A 27,843-nucleotide genomic window follows, 5' to 3' on the forward strand; every position below is an offset into this window, starting at 1 on the left:
GAGATGTACGAGGAGCTCTTGAACGCAACGGGATGGAAGGTGGATTTTCCTCCTCTTTTTTACTCTTTTGGTGGGAGGGGGGGCAAAGCATTTCCTTTTTCCATTTGCATCACACTGCGGAGCAAAAACTTGGACTGCTGTACAAAATAGTGGAGATTAACGCGAACAGACCTGGAAGAGGATGCTACAGAAACTGCAGCGCTTCCAGATCGGCACAGTGGACACCGGACTTGGCGGAAAGAAGAAGGATAAAGTTCATTTTGGGTTTAGCAGCCAAAGTTTGACGTAATTCTTCCCCGGACACCAGGAATAGGCTGGAGTGTCATGGAAGTATTTCCCAAGGAAAAATAGAGATTCCCTCATCTTGGACTTGGAGGTAATTTGAGAAAGTGCAAGTTCGGAAAAAAAAACATTCACAGCAAGTTGTCTACGGTTTGTCCAGATGTCTCTTCTGATGCAGACAGCGGCTGGCTAATGAAATATATTCACACCCTAAAGAAAAAAGAAGCACTTTCTCTTCATTTCCTGCTTCTCTGGTTTTTAGGCTGGTGATAAATATATAATTAACTTTACTTTTCGTACTCAGCTGGGATTTTTTCTGCAAATAACTCCCATTAGAATAACGAGATTTAAAGACTCCTCATACTGGATATAACGACTTGTCGACGCTTTCAGATATGGACGGACACCGAGGAGACAAAATAAAGAAGGGCAGCGTTATCATGACAATGTTATTTGGGTGAAGTCTTTGGAAACTCGTAAGGGAAGTCCAATGACTGGCATACAGTCAACACTCACTGACAGGTAGGCTATAATCTTTTTCTTTAAGTGCACATTCACTGTATTCTGTATTTCAACACAATGTATTTGTCCACGATTTATCAAATTAAAATGTTTTTCCGTTCTGTTTATGAACTGAAAGAACTAACTGCATCAAGCCAAACTCCATTACAAAATCCTCCAATTTAAGGTTCTGTCACTTGCTGGAAAATAAACATTAGAACTAGAATGTTCTTTATGCTATACTGCGATTTAATTCGGTCTTCTGGTCATTTCGGCAAATATATGACTCAACAGAAAAGCCCCAGGTCTCCTCAAAGTATATAAAGTTATAGTGGCTTGACCTCTTCACGCCGCATTGTGTGTAGATGATGTCATGTGGGGATAAGAGGTGATGCAAATTAGAATTCAGAATTTTAGTAAATGTAAAAGTGTTTGATCTAATATATGATCGCCGAAATGAGTACAACACTTTGATCATTTTTTAATAGTTCTTGAATCATTTCTTTTATTCAATCTCTATCTGGGAAATTCAGGGCAAGTTACAATTTACAGATTTCTCGATGGAGTTCGTAAAACTGCCTCCTCTATAAAAACCTTAAAGGAAACAGAACGTGTTTTTATTTCCCTGTTAATTGGAGAATGTGACCAGCTTTGAACGTTCCAAAAGTTAAATAACCTCCTCTGTCAAACCAGCAGGGTCATTTCACCAGCAGGATTAATTCCAGGGCATTTCCCTGGAATTAATCAGTGTTTACTTGCAGCACCTGAAAGGCTCCTGCACATTTACATTTCCCTCCAGTGTTCAGTCTGACACAGTTTCATTGTTCTTTGGCTTTACTGATGTTTGACTAATTATTGTCACAGTGTAAACATGCCCTTAAGTATTTGTACTGTGAAACAAGCCCATATTTTTTTTAGGATGCTCATAAAATTTCTCCAGGAGAATCTATGAAGGTTCAGAAGACTCCATGTTTCACTGACTCTACAGTTTGCCTCATCTGTGATCATATAAGGGCTAATCCATGATTCTTACTGACGTCTTTACAACAGGCTGCTGCATCACACTCAAACTAAAGTAAAAAAAATCGAATTAAACCATGCATGGTCACAGAAATCTTATTCTGTGACCATATGAATTTCCCTTTATTGATTACAAAAACACAGGCTAACATGAAGAAAAATAACATTTATCTTGTGTGCTCTTTTGTCTGGTTCTTGGCAAAGAAATAAGTTCCAGATAAAGTCTTGCAGCTCTGGAGTTTGTTGGTACCAACCTGAAACATTTTGGGCAGTTTTCCATGCCTGTAAGAACCATATGAGGTGAACTGTTGCAGAAACATTAATGGTTGACTTTCAGCTTTTCAGATTCCATCCTACATAAGTCACTTGTATATTTTTACACTCAGTAATCAGGAGTTTCCTCTGAGGAAACGCCAAAATAAAGGCACACATGACTGCCTCGGAAAGCCAAACAAAGTCATTTGATTTCTTGACCTTCATCCTGCAGAAGGGACTGAGCTATTCGTCTGCTTTGCTGCTTTTTTAGAACAATGGACCTCTTCTGTGTAGATTTGATTCTCTGTAATGTTTCCATCACAAATTCCATATAAAGACCATAGACAGTTTAAAATCCTAAACAACAGTGGGACAGACAGTGGTAATTACTTTGTCTACAGACACTTTTGTATTTGGGACATGCTATGAAGCATCCAGGTAAAGTATTTCCAGATTCACATAATTTTAATAATTTTTTTTGTAACAGTTTTATCATGTAGCACACCACAAATAAACAATATTAAACACACACATACTGTATTATATACCCATAAAGATCACGTAGTTCAGGTCCATCCACCACTGGGTGGCTGACCTTTGACCTCACTCTAGTTCAAGTGATTTCAATTCTAATATTCTGTCCGAAAAGTAGATAAACAATAATACTGAATTATCACCCAGCCACTGAAACCAATTTACCAACCTTGAAGTGTAGAAAAAACATGTTTAATGTACAAAATAGCACATAGTTGCAGTGTATCTGAGGTCCTGCTGTCTTAGTTTCGTCTGTGTTAGTTTGCACTGTGGATGTTTTCACTGGGACCCTTTTCAAAATAATAGTTTTACTTGCAAATTAGTTGACTTTGAATGCTACTCCCTGATCCTTTCATGTCTGTGAGGGAGATCCCCTCTGGTATTGACGGCTCAGAGAAAACGACTGAACCCTATGTTTACACATCTCTCAGGTACATACTGAGGCTGCTGCTCTTTTATGACAAGGTGATTTTGGCTCATTATGTAAACACCACACTTGTGTGTGGATTTTGAAGGTTGTTTCTGGAGCCTGTACTGCAAAAAAAAAAGGGGTTCAGTTGCCAGGCAACACCTGCACCAACTTCAGCAGTTGGTAGGTCACATCCTGGACGTTGTTCAAGGGTTTCTCAGTGTGAGGAATTCAGTTTGAGCAGCCTGCTAGGTTGCTCCTAATGTTTGTGATATTTTACTGTCAGGATGTGACAACCCCCAGCGTGGGACATGTTCTCCTGCCTGGCTCAAGAGATAAACTAAAACCATCCTCTATCCTGCAGAATACTGTATAGGTCTTGTTGGGCTCCACAGTACCTTTACGAGTAGAGGTAATGGCACAGCACAGTTCCCTGGATAGCAGCAGTGGGCTATTACGACCTTTAAAGGAAAACTACAGTTTATTACAACTTGGGTTTTATTCTCATAGGTCATTGTTTTTATCGGTTCCAATAACATTGCACTCACCAAAGTGACTGCTGAGATCTGAGAGCACAGAAACATTACTAAAAATGGGCCCAATGGGGAGAGAACAAGCAGTCAGATTACTGGGCAAGTTTTAAACAAGCTATCAGGTTAGCCACATAGTTTGGAAGAAAACAATAAAAAGAGAACAGTTAAATTATTACACAAACTGTCCGTTACCCATTACAGTTTATGGGACTGACTCTCTGGATTAACTTTGATCTGCCTTCCTTCCCATAGTTGTGTGACCACGTAGTTTTTCATTGCAGTGAGGGGTTATTAGCAAAATTTGAGTTTTACAAGCTGTCTGATCTTCTGACTAAACGTGTGCGCTCCTGTATTCCGCTGGATTTCTTAAAATCACGCAATTTGCAGTTGTCCTTTTTGTGGGGACAGTTAGTAATAGCATCCATATCAATAACCCCTGCACCTGCTGGACCCCCTGCTCTACTGGAGGTCAGTCCCAGGTGCAGTCCAGGAGCTGACTACGTAATAACTACATGCTGTAGTGGTAGGAGCAGAGGCTAATACATGTAAATGTGGCCCACAGAGTTCTTTTAGAGAGATCGGGGAGGCAGTGGGATGCAGCCAGAAGGAGGATATAACGGCAGGCTGTTGGCCCCGCTGTTGAGCGGTGCCATTTGGACCAGATATTAATACTTTCGCCTTTAGATGTGGTCTGACAGCACTCTGTGTGACTTGTCTGAATCCTACTTCATAGTCCTACATGTTCGAATCAAGTAGCAATCTAAGTAATGACTGTTCAGCCTCTCCTTGTTGAGTCCTCCTCTACACTGATCAGCCACAACATTAAAATAAAACAGTTACTGGTTTTTAATTTATAAAAGCCAAGTGTAAGAGCGATGCTCAGATCTAGGATGTATAATAAACCTGAATGCCCACCGGCTGTGGACCAGCGCTTTTGGTCTTTGTCATACAGTTTTGCTGATCTGTGTGTTTTCCCGCCCGCCACCCTCCTCCACCCTCCTCCCCCTCCCCTCCACCTTACCCCAGGCTCTGACGGGAAGTGGTGACATCACTGTTAAACAATGTCTGTCAGGCCCACCAGCCCTTCCTGGCTGACTGACAGTGCTGCCGCTGGTGATACATCACTGCAAGATGGCTACCAACCAGACAGAGCTCACCGTCATGCTACTGCTTACACCATAACACTCTGAGACCTTGTACATTTTTGTGTATCTCTATCATTGCAGGAAGCTGCTTAAATACATCATGGCACAGTTTGTGTATTCTAGGCATAGGTCGATAACCGAACAGGCCGGCTGGTCAGTGAGACCATGGGCCAGAGCCTCTGTAAGAAGTGACGGTTAATGTTTATTTTATGAAAGTTATCGAGCTCAGTTAGAAGACACAAGATGACCACAAAGAGATGTGAAAGGGGGACAAAGAATCTCAAAATGAGTACAAAGAGACTTAAAACAACCACGTAGCGATTTCAAATGACCACCAAGACCCAAAACCACCACAAAGAGACACAAAGAGACTCGAAACAACTACAGAGAGACTACAAATGACTGCAAATACACAAAATGGCCATGAAAAGAATCAAAAAGACCATAAAAGGTCCCATTTTCTCATAATCTGTCCAAGATTCTAGGTTTACTTCAAGGATAGTGATTTGTTAGAGAAGAGTGTTCAGTTAAGAACTGGTATGTTACTACTGGTGGCTGATGTAGGCAGATATAAAGGCAAACTTAGAGAACTGCGTTTATGTACATTTGTCATCTCTGTGTTGCTGAGGATGGATTTAATTTTAGGTTTCATTTGCCCCGTCTGACCTGAGAAGTCTAGTCCTGATTTGTTTTTGTTATCTATCAGGGGAGGACACTTCAATCAATCAGTATATCAATCAGTCAACACAGAAAAGTTGACTGAATGTTGTAATTCTTTACTAAACATCCAATAACAGCAGGATGGGACTCATCAAATAACATACTGACCAAGTATGAAAGGGAGAACATCACCATAGCAAACACAGACATGTTGAGATTCCTAATTTTAAAATAATATTAAATAATTTGAGAATTGCTCTCAGCGAGCACTTTATTAGGATCTGGTGACTGGGGAGGCCACTGAAGTACACTGGAGTCATTGTCATGTTCATGCAATATACTTTTGTGAATTCGTCACCGAAGACAAACAAAGCTTTATCGTAACCCCCTTTGACAAATGACCAAAAACCCGGAAGGTCACAGATCAGATGTTGTGCAGTCAGCAGCCTCAGCCGTTCATGCTGAGATGTAATAATTTCAGTTATTTACTGATAAATGATTCTGGGCCAGACTTTAAACTATGTCTGAGGGGGTTTCCTATAAAGTTCTCAGACTGCTGGATAATGAACATTCAGTATTATATTACATTTTTCTGGGATAAATCAGCCCACAGAATAGTGCTCCATGGGGATCTAGCTTTCAAGATCCTAAATTACATGTTGTCAAGTTGTCAATATGAGCATGACTAATGAGCCCAAAGAGCTTATCAACACATCAGCTGGTCAGGGAATTTATTGGAAATTAAAACTTTATTTATTTTACAGACTGCTCTGTGTGCAAATGATATCATCTTCATAGCTGGATGTGTCTGTGATGTCAGTGTGGTGTTGGAAGACGTGACTGTCAAGAAGTAGATTGTGTTGAGTGATTCAGTCGGTTGTGTGAATAAAGTTAGTCAAAAGCTTGTGTAAAGATTTAAGTTTCCACGCATTGATTTTATTGTATAAAACATACATCTAGTGTTTGGACATGTCTTACACGGTTTACTGGCTGCATTGAGCTACTTGATTAGATAATTCCTGGGAATTCACAAGCTAATATTGAATTTGGATGTTTGTGGTGATATTGTGGTGGGAGCCAAGTAATGCAAATGCACAATGATTCATTAATGGAACAGACATGAAAATATTCATCTTGGAAAGCTCTAATAATTAACCGAGGACATTCTTGCTTATTCAAAGGATAAAACTGGTGAATTGATCCTGTGTAGCCAAAGCCTGATATAGCTTTTTTCCCCCTCTGAGCCATAGAGCTCCATTGTCTTTACAGACTATTAAAAACACATTAATGAGCCACACCGTTGCACTGAGTGACATGTTCTTTCATTACCATGAACACACAAGCTGTAGTTTATTTTGACTCAACTGCACGTACACCATCCTGATGCTGGAAATACTCACTATTGAGAGATGGATGGTATGACTTGCAGGAAATGAAAGTTAAAAAGTTAATTGAGTAAATGGGAAAGTGGTCATATGATATAGAGATGGTAGTGCCTGTATTACATGTTTATCCATAAAGCAAGAGGGAAAAACTGTAAGATAGTTTGTGCGACATCTGTCCTATGCAAGGGGGGAGTTGTAGGTTTCAGCAGTGAGGATCACTTCCGCGTTCAAAAAGCTGCAGTTCCTCGGCTGCCGCTGAGGGCTGGCTCCAGAAGTGAGCAATTGTCCATTGACCCCCACGTTAAAATAGGCAACTTTACAGCCTAAAAAAACATTAAAATTACAGCCTGGTACATCTTTTGTTTTTGGTCTCTGTTGATAGTTTCCACCTCCGTGAACACTGTGAGGGGGGTGAATTTTTTGTACCACAACCATTTTAGTGTTATTTAGGTTTAAAATTCATTTATGACATTACATTAAATTAGGGCGTAGTTCCGTTGAGTGACAGCCCCATATCGGCCGGGCTAGGCGGCTACATTCAGAGGCTTCCGGCTACCTCCAGCCGTTGACTGGGCTGCAGTGTCCGTGTTTGTTTGCCGAAGTCCGGATAGGTTTTTGTGACAGTATGGCTTGTTGTAGTGTAGACTGTACTAACCGACCGTCGAAGGAGTCTGTGTTGCAGTTTTTTCGGTAAGTAAATTTCTCACTATTTTACCTGGATGTTTGCGCTAATTAGCATGTATTAGCATATTTTGCCGCTGGCTTATAGAGGACCGGAGCAGCTAATGTTAGGAACGCTGTTGCGGTGTGTTCCGTGCTCTCAGAGTCCGTTTATTGCGGGAATACTAGGCTACAATTTTATTTCGTCTCATTTTTCTGTTTAAAAAGTCCGACATTGCATGGACAGAGCAGCTCCGTCAGTAAGCGGCGGTGTGCTGCTGTAACTGTAAGTGGATAGTGGGTGGAGGCAGCGGTGAAAGTCGGTAAATATTATTGTTATCGTTAATAATAATGACAATGATAATAATAGTCATGTTTAAAACACAGCAGCAACATTATGATATCTGTTGTATGCTCTGTGTCGCGGTTTCACGGGGTGGATGTAGCTGCGTGTAGCTGCCGCTTAGCTTGTTAGCCTAGCTGATTAGCTGATTAGCTAATTAGCCTTAGGCTATGTCGGTTGCTCCGAGCTAAGTGGCCGGCTGACCCGTAGAGTAACCGCGTCTTCGCCAAATATGGAAAGTACACTCCCACTAAAATCCAAGATGGCGCAGCTCAAATGTCCATGAATTGGTCACAAAACCGACTCCCCGAAACCAATGGGTGACGTCACGGGTGCCACTTCCATGTCTTATACAGTCAATGGTTATTCACTCATGCAGCTGTGTTTATGAGGCTCAAATAAACGTGTAAATGTAAAAATACGACCTCATATTCAACGTATTGAGCATTTTTCTAAGAGGGTTGTAAAAGGGAGAAACTGCATTTGCTTTTATGAGCAGACTCAGAGTCACAGAGGCATCATTGGACTTTGTTAGAAGAAATATGGTTGTGTGATGTGGTTTGAGAAAGTCATATTAACCATCAGTTATCATTATTCAGGCATTTATGATACATACTGAGCTGTAGTGCATTTGGACTTTTAGCTTCTTTCTTGTTGGGCTTTTGCCTCCAACCCTGTGGAGCTGAGTCCTTTGCTGTTATCATCCCGGAGGAATTGTCTGGTATTTTTGGCCTCTGAGACCCAAGTGGATTGCTGGGCCTCGCTCTTCCTTTGATAACTGTGCACCAGGCACGCAAAGAAAGTCCGAGCAAATTAGCCAGCAGTCGTGTATCCCAGCTGAACGACACCAGCACAATAAGTAAATTAATGATTCCCTTTTATCGCGCTGCCAGTAGACTTTTCACATGGACGTGAACATTTTTCTTTTGTAATCCTGTGTTTGTGAACTTTTGAACCTTTGGTACCTCTGAAGTACTGGGCAGAGCAACAGAAAAATGCATCAGATTTTAATGAACTGTACAGAGGCCATGTCACTGCAGCGCTGGCAACTTGGCAAGCTGTCGTGACATTTAGCAACTTTCCCACTGTATTCTCAATAGAGCATGGAGGAGCATGGAAGCTTATTACATGTATATATTGGTATTGGCTCATATGCCAGCTGTTAAGTGACAAGAAACTGCAGTACAGATGTGCCAAAGATATGTTTGGGGCTATTTAGAAAGAGCGGTTTGACATGTAAGTCTGAACATCTACTATTGATCTGTGTGGTTCAAATTTTTCTTTAATGACATTCTCAGTGTTATTCAGGGGTTGCTCCCATATAACATGAAGAAATATGAATAAAACTATTACAAGAACTCCATCAGTAGAGCCAAGGCCAAATAATCCTACACGTTTGTCTGGCTCTTATAATAGGGAGAAAGGTAGAAGGAAGTGGTCTCATTACATAAATGATTTATTTGTCCTGTAACGTAATCAGTATAACTATGTGTGTAATTTGAATTCAGCATTTTCTTACACCAGATCTGCATTATTATCAGGATCTGCCCCAAACTGTACAAACTCATAGATCTCAACACTTTAAATATGTCTGATTTTTTTTTTAAGTGAAGCTCTAAACATTATTTCCTGAGAAATTAACGAAAATGTAAAGTTAAAAAAAACCCCAGGTTTGGAGAGTTTGGTGCAAATCTGTTCAGTACTTTTTACATAATCCTGATGACAAATAAACCAACAAACAAACAGACACAGATGATGGTTGCAGGCGCCATGATTGTTGAATTTATCAAAAATTGAATTAAGAATTAATATGTGGACTACTTTAAGCTGCAGACTGTTAAATTTGTTTCCTCAACATTGTAATTTTTAGCTCCCATTCACTGTTCCCATGCACGTCACAGAAATGATGATCTCTTGTGGTGATGATTCAACCGCTGTTTCAGGCTGATCTAAGTCATAAAATTGCTCCAGTTGTGAGTCACCACACACTTTCTATGGGCAGAAGTGAATGTCACTTTTTCTTTCATGGCTAGAACAGGGGCACCCAAAATAGCTCGTCCAGCTCTGCAGCTCTGTTACTTTGTTGTGTCTAAACAAAGCTTGAGTCATTTAAATGGAAAGATATACGGCAGCAGATTTTGATCAAGTTGTCCGGTGTGTTGTGATAGGATTATTCTGATTATTGTACACACTTTAATATCCAATTTTTCTTTTAAAAAAGCAGCTATGTGAAGCTGAAAGCTGAATTCCTCTCTGTTATCCAGCAGTAGTTACTTAGCTGCCACCCACTGAGCAGGATGCAGTCTGTCCTTGTCTCGCCATGTCTTATCAACTACTAATCTCCTCCAACCACAGCAAGGAAGCTCCCTAAGTGGGCCCTCCAATCTCAGAGAAAAAGACAAGCTTTTCACCCTCTTACTCTGCTATTCAACATAATTTCACCACTTTGTCTGTAATTGTGACAGTTTTGTTGTGTCTAAGAGAGTGGAATCAGTTTCAACAGTTTAGTCTGGTTCATTTTGCTTCCACGAGCTCGACACAAAGAAAAATATTGTTGATTTTCTGTCCTCAATTTATCTGAATCTGAAATTCTCAGCTCCATGAGAATAGTTCAGACAGGACTTTTCACACACTCTGGGGGCTAAGTTGAAATTTCCTTCGCCTGGCCTTCTGCCTTCCCTCAAAGACACTTGTGCGCCTCCTCCTTCCCGCCCCCCACCCCCTCCTCCTCAGTTTCTTTCCCAGCCTTCTCCCACATTCAGGAAACTGGAGCAGAGCCAAAACCCCCTTGTCTCCGTTTCCGGGAATCTGTCCCACAAAGCCACAGTATAGTAAGTTGGCTCTGACGTGGGAGCCATTGTTAAAAGGCCCAGGGCCCCCATTGTCCAAGGGAGGAACAGCAGCACAAACAAAACCCCCTCTTGCGGAACAAGTAGGAGGAGCTGAAGGGGCAGGGGGGCGAGGAGAGGGAACCTGTGCTATTAATATATGAATTACAACCATCAAATTAAGTTCCCATGATGGAAATGCATTTTAAATCATTTAAATAAACACCAAGAAGGCGAGCGTACATGGAGCTAGGAGATAAAGCAACTCGCCAGCCAGGGGACGGATCAGGCCATTATTAAGCTCATGCTGACATTGTGGATTCTGGTCCAAGCATTATCCCAGTTGCACCTGCTGAGGAGGACAACTTACGCCTTTTCAGTTCTTATTAGTATAAAGTACAAGATATCTTTGATTAGCTGCTTCGTATAAAACAAGCTCCCAGTCAACTCATTCTCTCTGTGGTGACAGTCATTTTGGTGTTTGCTATAATATCTCATCATGGATATTATATCTGATAAAAGTAGTCGTACCGTACTGTACCTGCACTCCGTATTGTTTATAAGGTATTATATGTTTATAGCCCCCATTTAAAAAGTCAAAGCAGTTCACAATTGAATTTCAAAACATCAACGATGAGCCTGGAAGGAAATTCTGGATTTGGGAAGTGTATTGGGTGCTATATCAAAATAAGATGTTGGATTTTTAATCATTTTCTCAAAATTTCATTTTTTTTTAATAATTTATTTTGAAATTTTTAAAGTTTTGTAAGCCATGTGTGTTCTCACTTTGCCCCATGTGTCTCTAGGACCCCAAGCATTCTCAACAAGGAGCCCACAGACAAGAAACCTAAGAATGACAAATCATGTCTCCCTCCAACATGAATTTGATCCCACAGGTGAGAGACACGCAGCTTAATTTCTACTCTCTGATTTTAGTGCTGGATTTTTCAAGTGTTTTTCAGTGTTTGTTTAATTGCTTTAGTTGCTGCATCGTTTCTTCTGTCAAACACTTTGTTCTTGTTCTTATATGCAATCAATTTGCTCTTGAAGAAAGTTATCCATCTAAGGTTTGTCTTATTATTTATCATATATTTGATTTACATTTTTAAATAATTAACTGAACCACAGGAGCCGGTGAGGGGGGGTTTAGAACAGAGATGGTGTGGATGTAGACAGCGCTCAGAAACAAGTTGTTACAGTGGTTGCCTGGGTTGCAGGGTCGACATTAATCCCTCCTGCCCTTTTCCTCACCCTGGAGTCTTAAGGCTCCTTCATGGAGGCCAGAAGACAACCAATTATCCACTCAGCTCTCTCAGATAATTCTTTGAAGTGGGAGAAGGAAAAAGATTGCGAGTCGCTAAACTTCCTCTGTGGTTACAGGGAGAACATCCCTCGACACACCAGATGCTCTTTGCAGATTTCAGGGTGTTCGTGAAGTCGGAGTGTAGGAATATAGTTTACAAATGGAGTCACTGATTTCACAGGGTCTTAGTGTCACTTTATAACCAGTTAACAGAAGAATAGATTAAACCATGCTTCATTCATTCCATGCATTTGTTGATGTACAATTTTTTTTATTAAAGAAGTAAGACTGGTCAACATTTTCAACATGTATGTCCTTTGAATCAGATTTATGGAGTTTATTGTACCAAGAAGAACAATTTCTGTAATTAGTTCCCTCTATTCCAGTGCCCTCAAAGAGACAAGAGAGGAACAGGGTCTCTTGTTGTTGAATCTGGTTTTCTTGGAAACAGATCTGGCTGCTATTTAAAAACCTTTTTTTTTTCGTCTTGATTTGTCACTTCCTGTGTGGAGAAATTTGACCCCACCAGACAACCAGTATTCCAGATATTCTGTGCCAGAACTTCTTTTAGGCAAATAACTGCAAAAGCCCAGAGGCAAAACTTCATAAATGAGTTACTTTTGCTAATGCGTATCACTTAATTTTCCTGGCAGCAGTATGTGAAATGTAAAAGAGCATACACAGCTTGGATGTTGATTTTATGACAAAGTAAAACACCGTGGTCAATATTAATGGTTATGTGTGGACTTATTGACACTGATAATGTAATGTGTGTGTGTGTGTGTTTATGTGTGTGTGTGGGGGTGTGTGTGTGTTGGGAAATGACAGGTCTTGTCCAGCGTTGTGTGATAATCCAGAGAGATGAAAATGGCTTCGGGCTGACTGTAAGTGGAGACAACCCTGTGTTTGTGCAGCTGGTCAAAGAAGGTAAGGATCACACACAAGCTCGAATTCACCACGCGCTGCTCTAAACAACGTCTCTGACGCTGCTCTGTCTTTGAGTTATAGATGGAGCTGCGATGCGAGCTGGTGTTCAGACAGGAGATAGGATCATTAAGGTGAGTCTTAGTGATTTCCTTCTTATTTCCAGGATCAGCAGCTGAACATCTTTGGCTCTAAAAAGAGTTAAAAAATTAAACTGATCTATCGATTCATCGTTTTCGCTCCTGATACCGGATCAGAAACCAATTCCATTTCAGTACTCTCCGTCTAGTTATAAAAGTTAGCTAACCACAAGTGGCATTGTCAGAACCTCAGGTTCATAGTAAAATACATAATATTGTGAAGGACATGCATGAAGTGATTATCAGCAGCAGCTTTACTCATCAAAAATAGAAAATAACATTTTAATGAACTCAGCATACTTTGTTTAAGCCTCACTTAAGGTTCAGTAGCATGCTATGCTCAGCTGTTTAACAATCCTCTCCCAATATTTTTTCTTTTCTGACAGGTTAATGGGACCTTAGTTACACATTCAAACCACATAGAAGTTGTAAAGCTGATAAAATGTAAGTATGCACTTCTGACTACATCATTAAGCTGTATTACATTTGAATTTTGATGATTTTCATCATGGCAGCTTAAGAATGTCCTGATGAAAGAATTCCACTTGCTGCCATTTGTTTAGCTGCTACAGCCGTAAAAACACCTGTCAGTCAAGCCAACGTGTTCCCAAACATACAACTCTTTGAGTTTTAGCTATTAAGGCCTTGGTTTATAGTGGGAAATAAATACTGAGTGAGATTTAATTTCCAGAGTTAGCGGTTTTCCCATTCCTTCTCTCCCCCTGACAGAGCTCCCTCTCTGAGCTGGTTTTGGTGTTCCGATCTTCACAGTGGCTTTGGTGCATTTATAAATGTTTCAGTATTATTTTTTCTCTTCACCCACCCGTCATTCCTTTCTCATGACTCCTCTCTGGCAGCGGGTTCCTATGTAGCCCTGACAGTGCTGGGGAGGCCTCCAGGGCTTCCTCAGATCTCCCTGGAGGAGGATGAGGATGAGAAGGAGGACGGGCCAGAGGTCGGCCCACTCTCCTCTCTCTCAGTACCAAACCCACCTACACTGCCAGGTGTGGAGCAATGCATCCCCTTGACCAGCAGCCCCCAGGAGCACATCGCCTCCCCTCCACCTGACGGGGTAAGGAAAAAATATCCAGCAAAATGCTCATTTAGTTTTGTTCGGAGTCAGCTGGCTCTCAACTACAACAGTCTGCATTATGTTATTTTACACTGTGATAAGGGTCATGATATCACAAGCTTATCTGGCTGGTACAGCCCACACATCTCATTATTTTTGATTAGTCACATCTTTTCGGCCCATTACTGCTTTTACCAAAACTTCTGCACTGTGTCAACAATTCATCCTGTGTTTAACACTGAATATGTCAAACTACAAACTACAAACCTCTCTTTTTTCTTGTTCATTCAGTGAGTTATTTACTGTAAATTCACATCATTAATTTATTAATGGTCCCCTGTGTTCCTCTTTTTTTTCTTTTGCACTTTCAGCTTGTTCAGTATCACTTCTTCTCTGTCCTGAAACTGAAGCTTAAAACTCTTTTCAGTCACACTGTATGTCACAGGAATAATAATGAAATCATGTGTTTGGCAGTGTATCTTCAGCTATTTTGAGTTAGTGTTTCCTCTTTACCTCCTCTTTCAGGGTGAGAACAAAAGCACACGCAGCCAAACGATCGACGATTTGCAAAAGATGCTAACCAAACAGCAACTGGACTTACAGGTATGTGTATGATAAATAAATGATCTTCATATGGATTAATGTTGATTGTAGTATTTCCTTTAACACAGTATTTATGAAGGGAATTATCACCTCAGGTCCTGAATATGCTGTTTGTGGTGTCATTTGTGTTGAGGCAAAGGAGGAAGAGTTCAGCAGAAACCCCCGACCTAAGCTGCTGAGGGAGATCCAGGAGGCGAAGAAGGACATTTCACTGCTGCAGGAGCAGCTCAGCAAAGCAACAGCAGTGTTACAGGTGCTGGAGAAACACACACACACACACACACACACACACACACACACTGTTACTGACACGAGTCACTGCAGGCTCTTTAGTCTATACAAACTTTGTTAATTGTGAGTGATAAGAATGTGGGCAAATTCTTATCTGTGTGTTTCAGGACGGAGACACTGTGTCCAGGAATGGTGAGGTTGAGGAGGTGGACGACGGGCCTCCTGTGAGGGACCAGATCTCACGCTCACGGTGTGACGGCGGTAACAACGGGCCCTCGACTAACAATAACTCTGTGGGTATAATGACAGATCATGGCAGTTAGTGTGGTGAGCCACATAACCCAGAAGCTTTTTTTTTTTTTTACTAAATGTATATTTAGTACTTTCTACTGTAGTTTTATTTCAGTGAGGGTTTTGTGCCAGCTCTCCAAGCCACTTTTACTTTCTTTGTTAGCTGATAAACAGAAAGTTAATGGACAGTAGTTTTGATATCTAATTAATTGTTTTGGTCATTTATCATTTTAAATCATTTTGTATGTTTGGAGTTGGGACTGTTGGTCACAAGCTGGCGGGAACAATGAAGTTAAAAAGGGGAAAACAGCATTTCTGCATTTAAATCAATCTAGCACATAAAATAATAATGATACCATATCAACATTTTTATCAGCTCTGTAATATAGTGGCTGGACAGTTAGAGGAGACAAAGAGATATAAATAAGAAAATCAACCTGGCACTATAGACAAACAGTGAGGAGGCTTTTTAAGAAAACAACTAATTAACCATGGATCAGGTGCTGCTACTGGCAAGGGAATGTTAATAATATAGGAGTACCCATGGTCTGATGTTAAATACGACAGGAAGCCCCTCTGAAAATACTGCTTACACAGACTTCTTTGTAATAACAAATAATCTTTTTATCACAGCTTCTATAAATAGGGATGAAATGGTCCTACTTTCCAATCTCTGGGGATTTCCCAGTATTCAGCACCAGACTAAACAATCAATTTGGCTTAAGTGTTGTGTTGTTCTGTGTGTGTGTGTGTGTGCTAATGTGTATTTGGTGTGTCTGTGTTTCTGTCTGGGTATGTGTGTTAGATGCACAGTGGCCCCCTCCCAGAGAGTCCTGGCAAAAGAGAGACGCCCTGCCAGAGCCCGGACATCAGTCGGCGAGACGGACTCAACTCCTGCTCGTCGCCAGACGCTGAGGACAACACTGACGCTGTAAGATACACTTAGTTATACACATACACTAAGACACTATGACAGTGAGATGCTTTTTCTGTCTTTTGATTTTGTAGTGAAATTTTCAGTGTAAAACAAGTGGGTGTATAAGAGCGAGAGCAACAATTGATTGTTAGTTACTAAAGATGGGGACACACATAACGACTGCTGAGCCAGTTATGAAGATGATTTGGGACGTGATGACTGCTCGCACCAAGGTGAACAGTCTGGGTCGTCAGATCCAGTCCTAAGTAGAACAGCTACCAACCGACAATTTGCTAAGCTCCGCCCCCTGCGTTACTGTTACTGATATGTCTGTCGAAGTCACACTAATAGACACTAATATTTGCTAATTAGCACAAAACACATAGCATTTGTTTTCATTATTTCATTATTACTGTAGAAAAATGTTCTTGAAAACGTACTGTAGAAATTAAATTTGTGTTTTAATATCCATATTTTTGAGCGATATGTTTGAAGGCCTTGAGGATGATGACTAACCAATGTGTTTGCCAAATGTAACGGGGTCGTTGGAGTGTAAACTTGCCCAAATCCAATAAAGAGCCAGACAGAGCTGTAATAGCTGGTAGACACAGAGGTTAACCCATTCCTTACACTTGTGTGTTTGTGTTTTACTGTCACTGTCAGTACAAGTCCAAAATTTCACTGTCATGTCTAGTTATAATTGTCGAGCTATGATTGGGTAACTGAAGGTAGCTGAACATATTCTGCCTGTTAAAATGAAACTGAGTTTGTCTGTCGGTGCATTTAACCCTGGAAATGTCTGTCAGGACTCCAGTGCCCAGTACGGTGTGGGTGGCCCTCCCTGCGTCCTCAAACCCCAGATCATTGGAGCGGAAGATGACTACTTTGACTCTCAGCAAGAGCAGGTATTTTGACAAGCTACTGATGGAATAAGTGGAATGGTTTTAGTCATGTGACTGGTTTTCCAAAAATATATCCTAATGAGTCACTCTCTCGCCGCCTTCTTTCAGATTAATGGAGAGTGCAGCTGTTTCCAGAGCATGGACTTGCTGAAGTCTCGGCCGGCTCACCTCGCAGTTTTCCTCCATCATGTTGTCTCGCAGTTTGACCCTGTGCCTCTGGTACGTATTCATACACACACACCAGGTACAGATTAAGGTACAGTCCTATTAATATGGGCAGAACTCAGTGGGTTGATGCCAAATTGAAGCCATACACTGAAAAACACAAATATCATGACAGTGACATGAAGCTTTTACTGTCTTCTTCCCGTGATAGCTGTGTTATCTCTACGCTGAGATGCACAAGCAAACCAGCTCCAAAGAAAGTCGACGCTTCTTCATGGAATTCCACTCCCTCTTCATGGATCGCACAGCAGTAAGTTACTGCACTCTGTTTATTGTTTGCTCTTCAGTTTCTTTTCCATTTGATCTGATTTCTTGAATTGTTTGGATTAACTTGAATTGTTCTTTGTTTTGTTTTTTTTCCCAGAATCTGAAAGTACCAGTGCCAGAGGCGATTGCAGCTGAACTGGGTATGAAATAAAAACGATTCTAAAATGTATCTCTGATTTCTTTGGTGAACTGATTCATTATTTTATAACTGTTACCCTCTAAAATCCAGACATCCTCCATGCTGGGCAAAAAAAAGGTGAAAGTGATAGAGATATTCTGTTGAGGTTTTTGAAGCATCCAAAAGGGAAAGGGTTCATCCTCTGAGGAGCCTAACTGTGATCAGTACGTTTCGTTTGCCATTTAGTTATTATTATTTCTTGTGTACAATGGGCAATTTTTGGCTGGTGGTGGGTCTAAACAGAGGTCAGCAAACACATTAGCTAACTAGGAATCTTTTGACTGTATCGAACAGTGTGTGAGATATGGTCAGAGCAGTTTCAGGAATACAAGAAGTTATTTAATTTAACTTGTTGAGAGTTAAGAGTTCCAATAAGATGTCCCTCCGGGGTTTGTGTTTTTGTCTACACAGAGAAGCGGAGGCTGGAGTTAATCCCAGAGGAGCTCTGCAAACAGTACACCCAGGTGTTACAGGACACACTCCTGCCAGACCTGCACAGCAACCTGGAAGACTTCAGGTGACAGTCACATCACTGTATAACTGTTCTGACACTAATAATTTAGCTTTTACACTTTCCTGATAGAAATCTCTTATAGGACTGTTGTTAGAAGGTAATATCTCTGTCCTGTGTAATTTGTTTTTGTGTGTCTGTGTGTACAGACAGAAGCGCAGTATGGGTCTGACTCTGGCTGAAGACGAGCTGTCTAAGCTGGACATAGACCGAGGGAAGGACCAGCAGTCCTTGGAGAAGGAATGCTCCTGTGCCGAGCACATCATCTCCAAGATCGAGGACATCCTGTGAGTCATTAACACACACACACACACACAAAGTACATGTGAAATTTCAGTTCTTATAGTCCTTGCACCATTGTGTGTGTGTTAACCCAGAGCTGCTTGTTACAGGTTGACATCACAGCCCTCAGAAGAGGAGAAGTGGTGAGAGGAGGGAGTTTTTTTTTATATATTTTACGAAATCAGTTTGTTGAACAGCAGTCAGTGTGGAATTAATTGGAGAAGTGTTGTAGTTTCTGTTCTGATATTTTACTGCTGTGCCAACTTTAGAAAATAAATTTCTTGTCATAAAGTAGGATCTCATTTATGTCACATGAAAATACCTCAAAAGCTGTAAGTGTTTAATAAAAATAACATAATGTGAGTGTATATTAATGGTAGAGCTTAATAGGATTTAGAGTTGAACCTAAAGATATGTAAATATTGTCATATCTGTCTCCTTTCTTTGACTGTGTGTCCTGTCATGTTGCAGCCAAGCGATGCAGTATGTGATTCTCACCTACATGAAGCACCTCGGGGTGAAAGTGAAAGAGCCTCGCGGCCTTGAACATAAGCGAGCACGAATCAATTTCCTGCCCAAGATTAAGGTGCGATACCTTCTTCTTAAAAACGCAGATACATATGTTCTTAATCATCTGCTTTAGTCAACTGTTTATCTTGCTATTTTTCCACAATATGACAAGATATAAACCAATGAAAGACATTTAACGCAGTGAACTGTCCTCTGCCGTTTCATCAGATCAGATAAAATGCTTCACATGTGCAGAACAAAAATTGATTTTATTAGTTTTCAATTACAGTTTGCTTGGAATCGCTCAATTGAACAATAGCCCAGTGTCCACCGGACACTTACGGTCTGTTTGAAATGCACCACAAGGGTAAATATGTGTTATATTAACAAGCAGAAGACTATCAAGCCTGAGAAGGAGGGTGAGGAGAAGGTGAAAAAGCCTCGGTTTCCCAACATCCTCAGCCAGCCAAGGCGCCTGAGCAGAGTGGATTCAACTTCAGGTGAGGATAAAACTGCAGTTCAACCCTTAAGATTTATTATTTTAAAGTATTACAGATACCACACATCCCATCACCAGTTGATAAACCATACTGGTTTATCAACTATAATAAACTCGTAAAATCCTGTCCTTGGTGGGCAGTAATACCTTGTCACATCTGCTGTGTATGTCTGAGTGTGTGTACATACAAACATATTAGCAGGGTTTGTGATTTCAGCATGTATGTGTGTATGTTTATGCAAATGGGTTTGTGTGCAGTTGGTAAGGCTGTGGAGCTGAACAAGCAGCGGTCCCCAAAGCAGCTCACCCAGCCGGCCACCGGCATCCTCGAGCAGTCCGACTCCTCTGCCTTGAACCCCGGACGGATCCGTGGAAGTCAGCTCAGTGAGGCATCGGACACCGGCCCCCATGTTTTGCCTTCCACTAGCTCCCCTACACACAGCTCCCCCACTGGTCAGGCCTCAGACACTAGCGGACAAGACTCAGACTCCAGTAAGAAATTCCTGTTTCTCTTTCTCACCACACTTAGAGGATTTCTAAAATGTCCCCAGATGAAAAAATGAATCATTTTTTAATTCCTTTTTCGGACTGAATTAAATAATTGAATGAGCAGATGATGCACAGACACATCAGTCAGTCACTTTCTTTAATTCCCCTTCACTGTACTGTTTTTCTCTTTACAGATTTGTCTCCATTCCCCATCCAGCCAAGAGTGGGTGAGTGTCTCCAGTCTGGCGACCAGCAGGACAACATCTTCAGTCCCACCAGCACGCAGTTTGACTTCAGCCCCTCCAACTTGGAGCAGTTACAGGGGGAAGATCAGGAAACTTTCAGGTATTCACAGGGGAAATAATCCATCACAGCAGGAAAGAATGTGGCATGAATTTAGTCAAAAATAAATGCAGATAATGGTGATTAATATTATATCACTTTTCTTCTCACTGTTTCATGCAATAAATGCAGATTAACATGACAGCAGTGGTTGTAACAGCTTGTAAAATCCCCAGTGTACCTGCTCCTGGCACCCCAATAATCTGTTTAAAAGCCTTTTCTCCCTCTGTCTCCCTCAGCAGTAGGATGGAGGTGCAGTGTTCGGTGACTTCAGCCGACATCCAGAGTGAAGACGACCAGGGAGGTGAGGTGGAGAGTGAAGAGGACCCTCTCAACTGGCAGAGTCTGGTGAGTCGAGGCGTCCTAGCAAGCCTAACGCCACAGGAGATCAAACGGCAGGAAGTCATCAATGGTAAGTCGACGACACTCAACACATTTCTGAATGTGACGTGAAAATGATCAAATACACAGGCAGTATTTTCCCCTCATATGTGTTGGCCTGTCCACCCTCAGAGCTGTTCTACACTGAGCGCGCCCACTTACGGATGCTGAGGGTGATGGACTGTGTTTTCTACCAGAGGCTGAACAGAGACGGTGTCCTCCCCCCAGAGGACATCAAGCACATCTTTATTAACCTGGAAGAAATCATTCAGCTGCATGGTAACGTTCCTTCCTGTGTCTGATCCTTTGCAGTGTTTTTCAATAGGAGCTGGTGAACTTCTGTGTTTTTACAGTGTGTGATTCTAATACTGAGTGATGGGAGGCCTCTGGTAAATTAAGATTATTTTATGAGCCACAGAGCTAAAAATTCAGCTGTTTGTCATCCTCAGCCTCATTACTGCAGCAGCTGGGAAACAAATTAAAATTACAGGACCAGATGTTAGAATCCTCCAACTGAAAAAAGGGAAACCTGCACACTCATAAGTCTGACTCGTTAGTTTGGATGTGTTTGGGTTTTTTTTTTTTCCATAACTTTTCTGATACGTGTTTTATAAATTTGTTGTCAGTGAAGAAATGATTGGTTCACAGCAATGAGGTACTGAATGTTTCTGTTCCTCCACTCTTCTCCACAGTTTCTATAACAGAGCAAATGACAGCAACCAGAAAGAGGAGTGAGACGTCGGTGATCGGTCAGATTGGAGATGACCTCCTGGCATGGGTAAGACCCGTTTCTATTCATGCAGGAGGCAAATTAAAAGCCAACAGAAGGTTTTTAATGTTTCATCTGTTAAATTTCACACAAACAGTGTAATAAAGATATACATATATATATGTGCATTATGTTACTATGGATATAAGAACCTCAAATGTAAATTTCATGTGTGTGTGAGTCCAGTTCGGTGAGGAGGAAGAGGAGAAGATAAAGAGAGCGGTGGGAACTTTCTGTAGTAACCAACCATCTGCACTCGAGCTGATCAAGACAAAGAAGAAGAAAGATCAGAGGTTCAACTTATTCATGCAGGTCAGCGCATGATAATTCAGTCAGCAGTCGATGACTGGTGTGTGAAGAGTTTGACCAGTGTAAAGTAGACACAAATCACAAAATGAGCTCTAAATATGTGTTAATTTATTATTTATGTTGTTAAGGTTATCAGTGTTGACCGTCCTTATTCCACTCTACTGTTTTCAGGAAGCCGAGAGCAACCGCTTGTGTCGCAGGCTGCAGCTCAAAGACATCATTCCTGTGGAAATGCAGAGAATGACCAAGTACCCACTGCTACTGGAGAATATCGCAAAGTATACAGGTATAAACAAGACTGAAAGCATATTAGTATGCCAGAGAGGGCAGTTCACCAAGGACAACGGCAGATATTTGGTTTTTCTTCACCATTTTGTTTTGGTTTGCTTGTTTATCTACCCACAGAGGATGGTGAGGAGAAGGAGAAGGTGAAAAAAGCTGGTGAATGTTGCAAAAAGATCCTCAACGACGTCAACCAGGCTGTCAAAGAGGCAGAGAATAAACAGGTACAGATGTCAGAATCATAGTAAAATAAATTTCAGTTAGGGTGAAATCAAGATTTAAGTCTCCACTGGAGGTTTGGGGATTTCTTTTTAAATTAAAAGATTTTGATTTTTTTTTTTTTTTTTTGCAAACATCCAGTGTTCAATGAACTGTGTTCATTCTCAACAGAGGCTAGAGGAGTATCAGAGAAGGTTAGATCTGTCGTCACTGAAACAGAGTGAAAACCCCATGATCCTGGAGCTGAAGGTAGGAAACCTTTAAACAAACAAAACAAAAAAAACAGGGATACATGGTAGTACAGTGCAGTAGCATTTACCGTACAAGAGCTGTGCTCTTTATATGTTCTATTTTTTTTATTTTTTTATTTTATTATATATATATATTTTATTTATTTTCCTGCAGAATCTGGACCTGACCAAGGGGAAGATGGTACACGAGGGACCTCTTTCCTGGAAAGTCAGTAAAGACAAGACAATTGGTACATAAACACACCAGTGTATAAGAAACGCATTCCACAAAATACAGCATTAAAGTTCCACAAGTGTAAGAATCAACAGGACATGCAGATTTTGAAAAAAATATCAGCCCTAGAAACAGTTAACTTGAACAGATCATAATGTACAGCAGCTCAGGCTGTGTGTCGGAGTACCCTCCTGACCTGTGTGTCCTTCCTTTCAGAGCTGTACACAATCCTCCTGGAGGACATTCTGGTTTTACTGCAGAAGCAGGACGAGCGCCTGGTCCTCAAGTTCCACGGCAAGAATTTGGCCAGTGCCGCCGACACAAAGCACATCTTCAGCCCCATCATCAAACTCAGCACTGTACTGGTTCGTCCAGTGGCAACTGGTGAGAACTGCACCCACTTCAGCTCCGGTTTAGTGAATTGAGGATACAGTGTCTGTATTATGAATACAGAATTATGTATGTATATGTAACTGTCTTGTAAAATATGCAGTCTTAATCATTGCTGTGTGTTTTTTTTTCTTTCTCATCAGACAACAAATCTTTCTTCGTATTGTCCATGTCGGAAAACGGGGCTCAGATCTACCAGCTGAAGGCTCAGACGGTGTCCGATCAGGGAACGTGAGTCTTGCGGCACAAACGTGGCAGCATGTCACCCGCTTTCTTCTGACTCATCCTGCTGTATCACCTCTGTTTACCCAGGTGGCGGCGTCTGATCACACAACGAGCCGAGGCCATGAAGGCCAAACCTCACAACAGTGACACACGTCCAACTCAGTCTGCGTGAGTTCACTAACGTTGCCAGTTTGCTCGCTGATATTGTTGTTTTTGTTTGTCTTCCTTGTTTCTAATGCGAGTGTTTTTCAGTGCTGAGCGGGATGCTATTGAGATGATCAACCGAGGGATGCCCAGGCCGAGCAAAGATCCAAACGGGACATCAAGTGGAGGTATCCACTCCACAGGCAGCTGTGGTGGAATCCATGTTTCTGTCAGTGCTGAAGAGATTAGTCGATGAATTATTGTACGTTTTGCAAAACTGGGGCCAAAGCTATTCTACATTAGCTACCAACAAGTTCCTGTTTGCTGTGGACCCATGAATGTACAGCAAACATTCACTGGATTACTGAGTAAAACTTGGATCTGCAGCTCATGGAGGCCATCTAGAAATCTTTAGCAACCAGTTGATGCAATTTCCAACAATATTCATACTCCTTCTCAATGTTTTTTTTTTATTGTGAAGCTTTCTCCCTTTGAGTTCAAATGTCAATGCATTCCAGATAAAGATGCCACCTCTTCCTCAGACATTCAGTCTCCGCCGGCGAGCATCAACCCCTTCGATGGCATGAAATCCGAGGACGAGGAAGAGGAGCTGACTGAGGCAGACAGACGGGTGGGAGAGGAGGAGGATGAAGAGGTGGACGAAGCAGAACTGGAGGCCTTCCTGGATGATCAGCTAGCAGACAGACTGTCACGTCAGGGTGACGCGTTCGGCATACCCTCCTCTAAAGCTGAAGATGCTCTACGGACATGTAAGTCCCACATTAAAGGGTCAGTTCACCAAATTAAAAGACTAAAAAAAAATGCACATAGTTTTGGTTTTTATCTACCCAGGATTTGAAATATCTGACTCAACCTTACACAAAGCCCCTGAGATGATATCATTAAATAACACATTTTTCTCTGCTCTAGTGGCGCTGCTGAAGCAGGCTCTGTTCAACCACATGATGTGCAGGGAGGCAGAGGAGGAGAAAGAGGGGATAGAGGAGAACAAGCAGAGTGTGGCCTCTGAGTGTCAGCTGAGTGCCTCCCTTCCCGGGAGCCCTGAGGGGCCCTCCGCTGCATGTGACGAGAGCCGAGCATCTACAGGTTTACAGAAAGATGAGCCACAGCTCCCGTCTGGACACAGAGGCCTGTCTGAGACAACTGAACGCAATGGTGTGGGAATAATTTAAAAGGTTTTCTGTGTGGATCTTTTCTTGTTATGCTAAACAAAAAAAAAATATTTTCAACTTTTTCACCTGCCCTTCTCGTCCATCCAGGTGGTTTCGTGGTTCTGGATTTCAGCGTGGGCTCGGAGGAGAGCAGCACCGACGATGATGGTGGATTAGGAGGTGATGTGGGGATCGACATGAGGAAACTGCTGTCCTCCTCCTCGCAGACAGGGGGCGGCAGCGGCCCCAACCTCAGCCGGCAGCTTATGACCCACCTACGGCTCCTACAGGCCGACCTGCAGTACCTGAAGGTACCGCACACTTCACTGACAGCCAGTCTGGACATACGTTCACAAAACGTAGGAGTGGTGGGGAGCCTTCGCTGGAGGTTTCCCAGCTACAGTGTCGATGCTGATATTCAATATTGCTCATCTGAACCAGACACAGTTGGTCTGATGATGAATGAATTGTAAACCGGTAACCAGCTTGTCACCCACAGATCAAAGGCCACCACTGAAATAAAGTGTAATGTTATTGTACCGTATGTGACTAATACCCTCACTGTAGATAACGAGCAGTAAAGTGACAGAAGTGGGCGGATAATGCTGTGGTTGGGTGTGGTGATCCTCATGTGGGCGTATTAAAGAATTTACTGATGCTCCATAAATCCACATTTTGTTGTAACCATCTGTTTCCAGGAGGTGGAAGTGAAGTACAACGAGCTGCGACAGGCACACAGTGACATGGCTACTGACTCCGACGACAACAACAACGGTGTGTTTCACTTCTCTCAGTCGCCTGGAACAGTCGACCGATTTTCGTCCACCTCGCGTCCATTGCATGTACGTTTACATTTACCGAGCATCTCAAACACTTTGTCTCTGATATTTTTCAGATGGGATTCAGTGATGCAGGTTTCTTGCTCCACCAACGCTTTCTTCTGGATCAGTCCTCAACCACTGAACGCTGGTGTCGCTCAATAATGGAGACTCTCTGTCTCATCTCCCACTTCAAGCACATATGGCAATCAGTGGAAGACTTCACCATCTTGATTGTTTCACTATAAACTCGAAATCCTTGAACCAGCAGGGGCAGATTGGCTCCTGAGACTATGGAATTACCCGAGGATAATTCAGTCACTTTTTGCTATAGTAATAATCAACTCCATAAATTATTTTAAACACTGGATATATGAAATGGAAAAGGGCAAGTCAAGTGTGTAAAGTCACACAGATGCACAGCAGAGAAGCATCCAGAAATGAAAAGAGATGTGAAGACTGTGATGGGGACTAAAATGATCCTCCGAGGATTAAAGTAGATGGACTTGTTCAGGACTCGGAGCACTGCTGTAAGCTTGATGTAAAGGCCTGCAATAGGAAATGGGTAAAAACTCACGCTACGTGTTTGAATATGCTTAAAGATGCACCTCTTTGTTAACACTTTTATGCCAATGTTTCTTCGTAACACACTGATTGTGTTTTTAAATTCTGCAGCATTCACAGAAATTGTACAAGAGACATTTGTTCCATCTCCAAATGTCTCCAAAAGTCTTTTCATGTTTTATGTCTTTTGTTTAGCATAAACCTGGAACTGAGGAGAAACAACAACAAGCTGGACTCTGTTGTTCTGTTTGAGGTACAACATGTTAATTATTGAGCTTCAGATGTGACAGTATTTTAAACTGTGGACGGAGCCAGACTCACTGTTTCCCACTGCATCCTGTCATCAGAGCACAGACACAGAGATGATGCTGCATTCGCACAATGTCGGCAGAGCGGTAAGAACAGGAAAACTTCCTGTTATTCCGGCTGCAGAGCAGCGTAGCCTTGTAGTCACAACAGATAAATATCTTAAATTAGCTTCTTTTGCTGTATCACATTTGTTCGGCAGTTTGTTAACAAGTGATATTTTATTTAGATGGAACACCAGGCAGTGGATGCTTTCCAGCCACGTTGCCATCGGCTTGAAATTTTATGATGTAGATTAACATGAAGATTTTTTTTCCCACTTGGCTGCTCTTAACTACGGTCTGAATGATATGACATGATCACAGTATTAATTTTCTTCTTATCAGACCCTCAGAAAGAAAATTCCTGCAAACACCTGAAAAGATGCTTTTCAGAAATTTGAGGAAGAGCCTCAAATTTCCAAAGAATAATTGTCCTGCTTGCAAAGCTACAGCCTCTGACAGTCACAGTAGCTACTGTTTGTTTACTGGTTGTCTTCTTGGTTTGACTGCATCCGATTGAATCTGACTTTAAAGTGTCTGATTTTAAACTTCCTATAGCACTTGAATGTAGCATAATATGTCAAATGAATGAAGACGGTATCATGTTGAAATCGCAGATCCAGATCTATCTAACTACGATCCACAGTCCACCAAATATCAGCCAAACTCAACATGTCTTATCAACAAATAATCACATAATACAGAAGGATGATCAGATGGATGGAGGAGAAAACAGAACCTGACGTGTTTGTGTTTTAAAGAATGCCGAACTCTTCTCAGTAAGCAAGGTAAATCAGCAAAAACAGCAGCCGTGAAAAGAAATGTTGACTTTGTGTGTAACTGCTGGTGTTTTTCTGGTGGCGCATGCAGCTAAGAGCACATCACACCATATAATGTGCGCACGAGTGGGTTTAACGAATTAAACTTTATTGTAGAATTTATTTTTCACTTGTATTCCAGACTTTTTGTTTTTCCTTACTTCTGTCGTGTGCACAGCCTTTTATATGTTCCTTTGCCTTTTTGGTACAATCCACAAAGATTCACACATCAGTTCTCTGCACTTCACTTTCATGGTTGGACTGAAAAGACTCAGATATCCACTGGCCGCTCGACTGCATAGATGACATTATGGCTTTGAAAAAAAGAAAAAAAAGAAAAGACTAACCTAAAAAGTATATATAAACAAAAAGGATTGTAATGGATTGTTTTAATGTAAAAGAATATAATGTACAATTATGAGTGTATAGCAAATGTTTTGTGTGTTGTTGTTTTTGTTACACTGTGCAGTCATGTCATGTTTTAACACGAACTGCTTAAAATGAAGGTAAAGTAACCGTGCAGTATTCATTTGTTTTGCAAATGTTCTTTTCAAAATGCTATATTTTTATTACATTGCTGTTAACCCAGTTAACATGTTTGCTGTCATTGTTGAAAAAACAAAAGGGCTCGTTTTAGAGAGGAGACTGGAGGCAGCGTTAAAGGAAGAATCCACTGAAATTAAGAAAAGCACTGAATTCA

The 27,843-nt window shown here is 41.5% G+C and overlaps 1 protein-coding gene across 3 annotated transcripts; it reads left to right on the forward strand.

Moving 5' to 3' along the window:
* The first annotated feature begins 129 nt into the window (after positions 1-129).
* arhgef12b (Rho guanine nucleotide exchange factor (GEF) 12b) lies at positions 130-27,668 on the forward strand. 3 transcript variants are annotated; one of them, XR_005895004.1, is made up of 39 exons: positions 130-804; positions 11,362-11,451; positions 12,687-12,785; positions 12,867-12,916; positions 13,309-13,366; positions 13,780-13,994; positions 14,520-14,597; positions 14,731-14,850; positions 14,996-15,121; positions 15,925-16,050; positions 16,842-16,940; positions 17,046-17,156; positions 17,314-17,412; positions 17,527-17,569; positions 18,019-18,124; positions 18,268-18,405; positions 18,511-18,543; positions 18,872-18,986; positions 19,305-19,410; positions 19,668-19,901; positions 20,093-20,243; positions 20,480-20,652; positions 20,754-20,900; positions 21,314-21,399; positions 21,577-21,702; positions 21,871-21,985; positions 22,105-22,205; positions 22,372-22,449; positions 22,606-22,681; positions 22,882-23,049; positions 23,199-23,286; positions 23,368-23,448; positions 23,533-23,612; positions 23,943-24,194; positions 24,355-24,600; positions 24,705-24,907; positions 25,295-25,370; positions 25,492-25,979; positions 26,174-27,668. XR_005895004.1 is itself a non-coding variant. In XM_041051436.1 (38 exons), exons 2-38 carry the CDS (start codon positions 11,409-11,411, stop codon positions 25,503-25,505), a joined length of 4,260 nt encoding a protein of 1,419 aa, XP_040907370.1. In that variant the 5' UTR covers positions 130-804; positions 11,362-11,408; the 3' UTR covers positions 25,506-27,668. The 3 variants fall into 3 exon arrangements, 2 of the variants coding, with proteins under 2 accessions (XP_040907370.1, XP_040907371.1); XM_041051436.1 differs by having other exon boundaries at positions 25,492-27,668; XM_041051437.1 differs by having other exon boundaries at positions 25,295-25,366; positions 25,491-27,668.
* The last annotated feature ends 175 nt before the right edge of the window (positions 27,669-27,843 follow it).

The sequence above is a fragment of the Toxotes jaculatrix genome, chromosome 12 (assembly GCF_017976425.1).
Source record: "Toxotes jaculatrix isolate fToxJac2 chromosome 12, fToxJac2.pri, whole genome shotgun sequence".
NCBI lineage: Eukaryota > Metazoa > Chordata > Actinopteri > Toxotidae > Toxotes > Toxotes jaculatrix.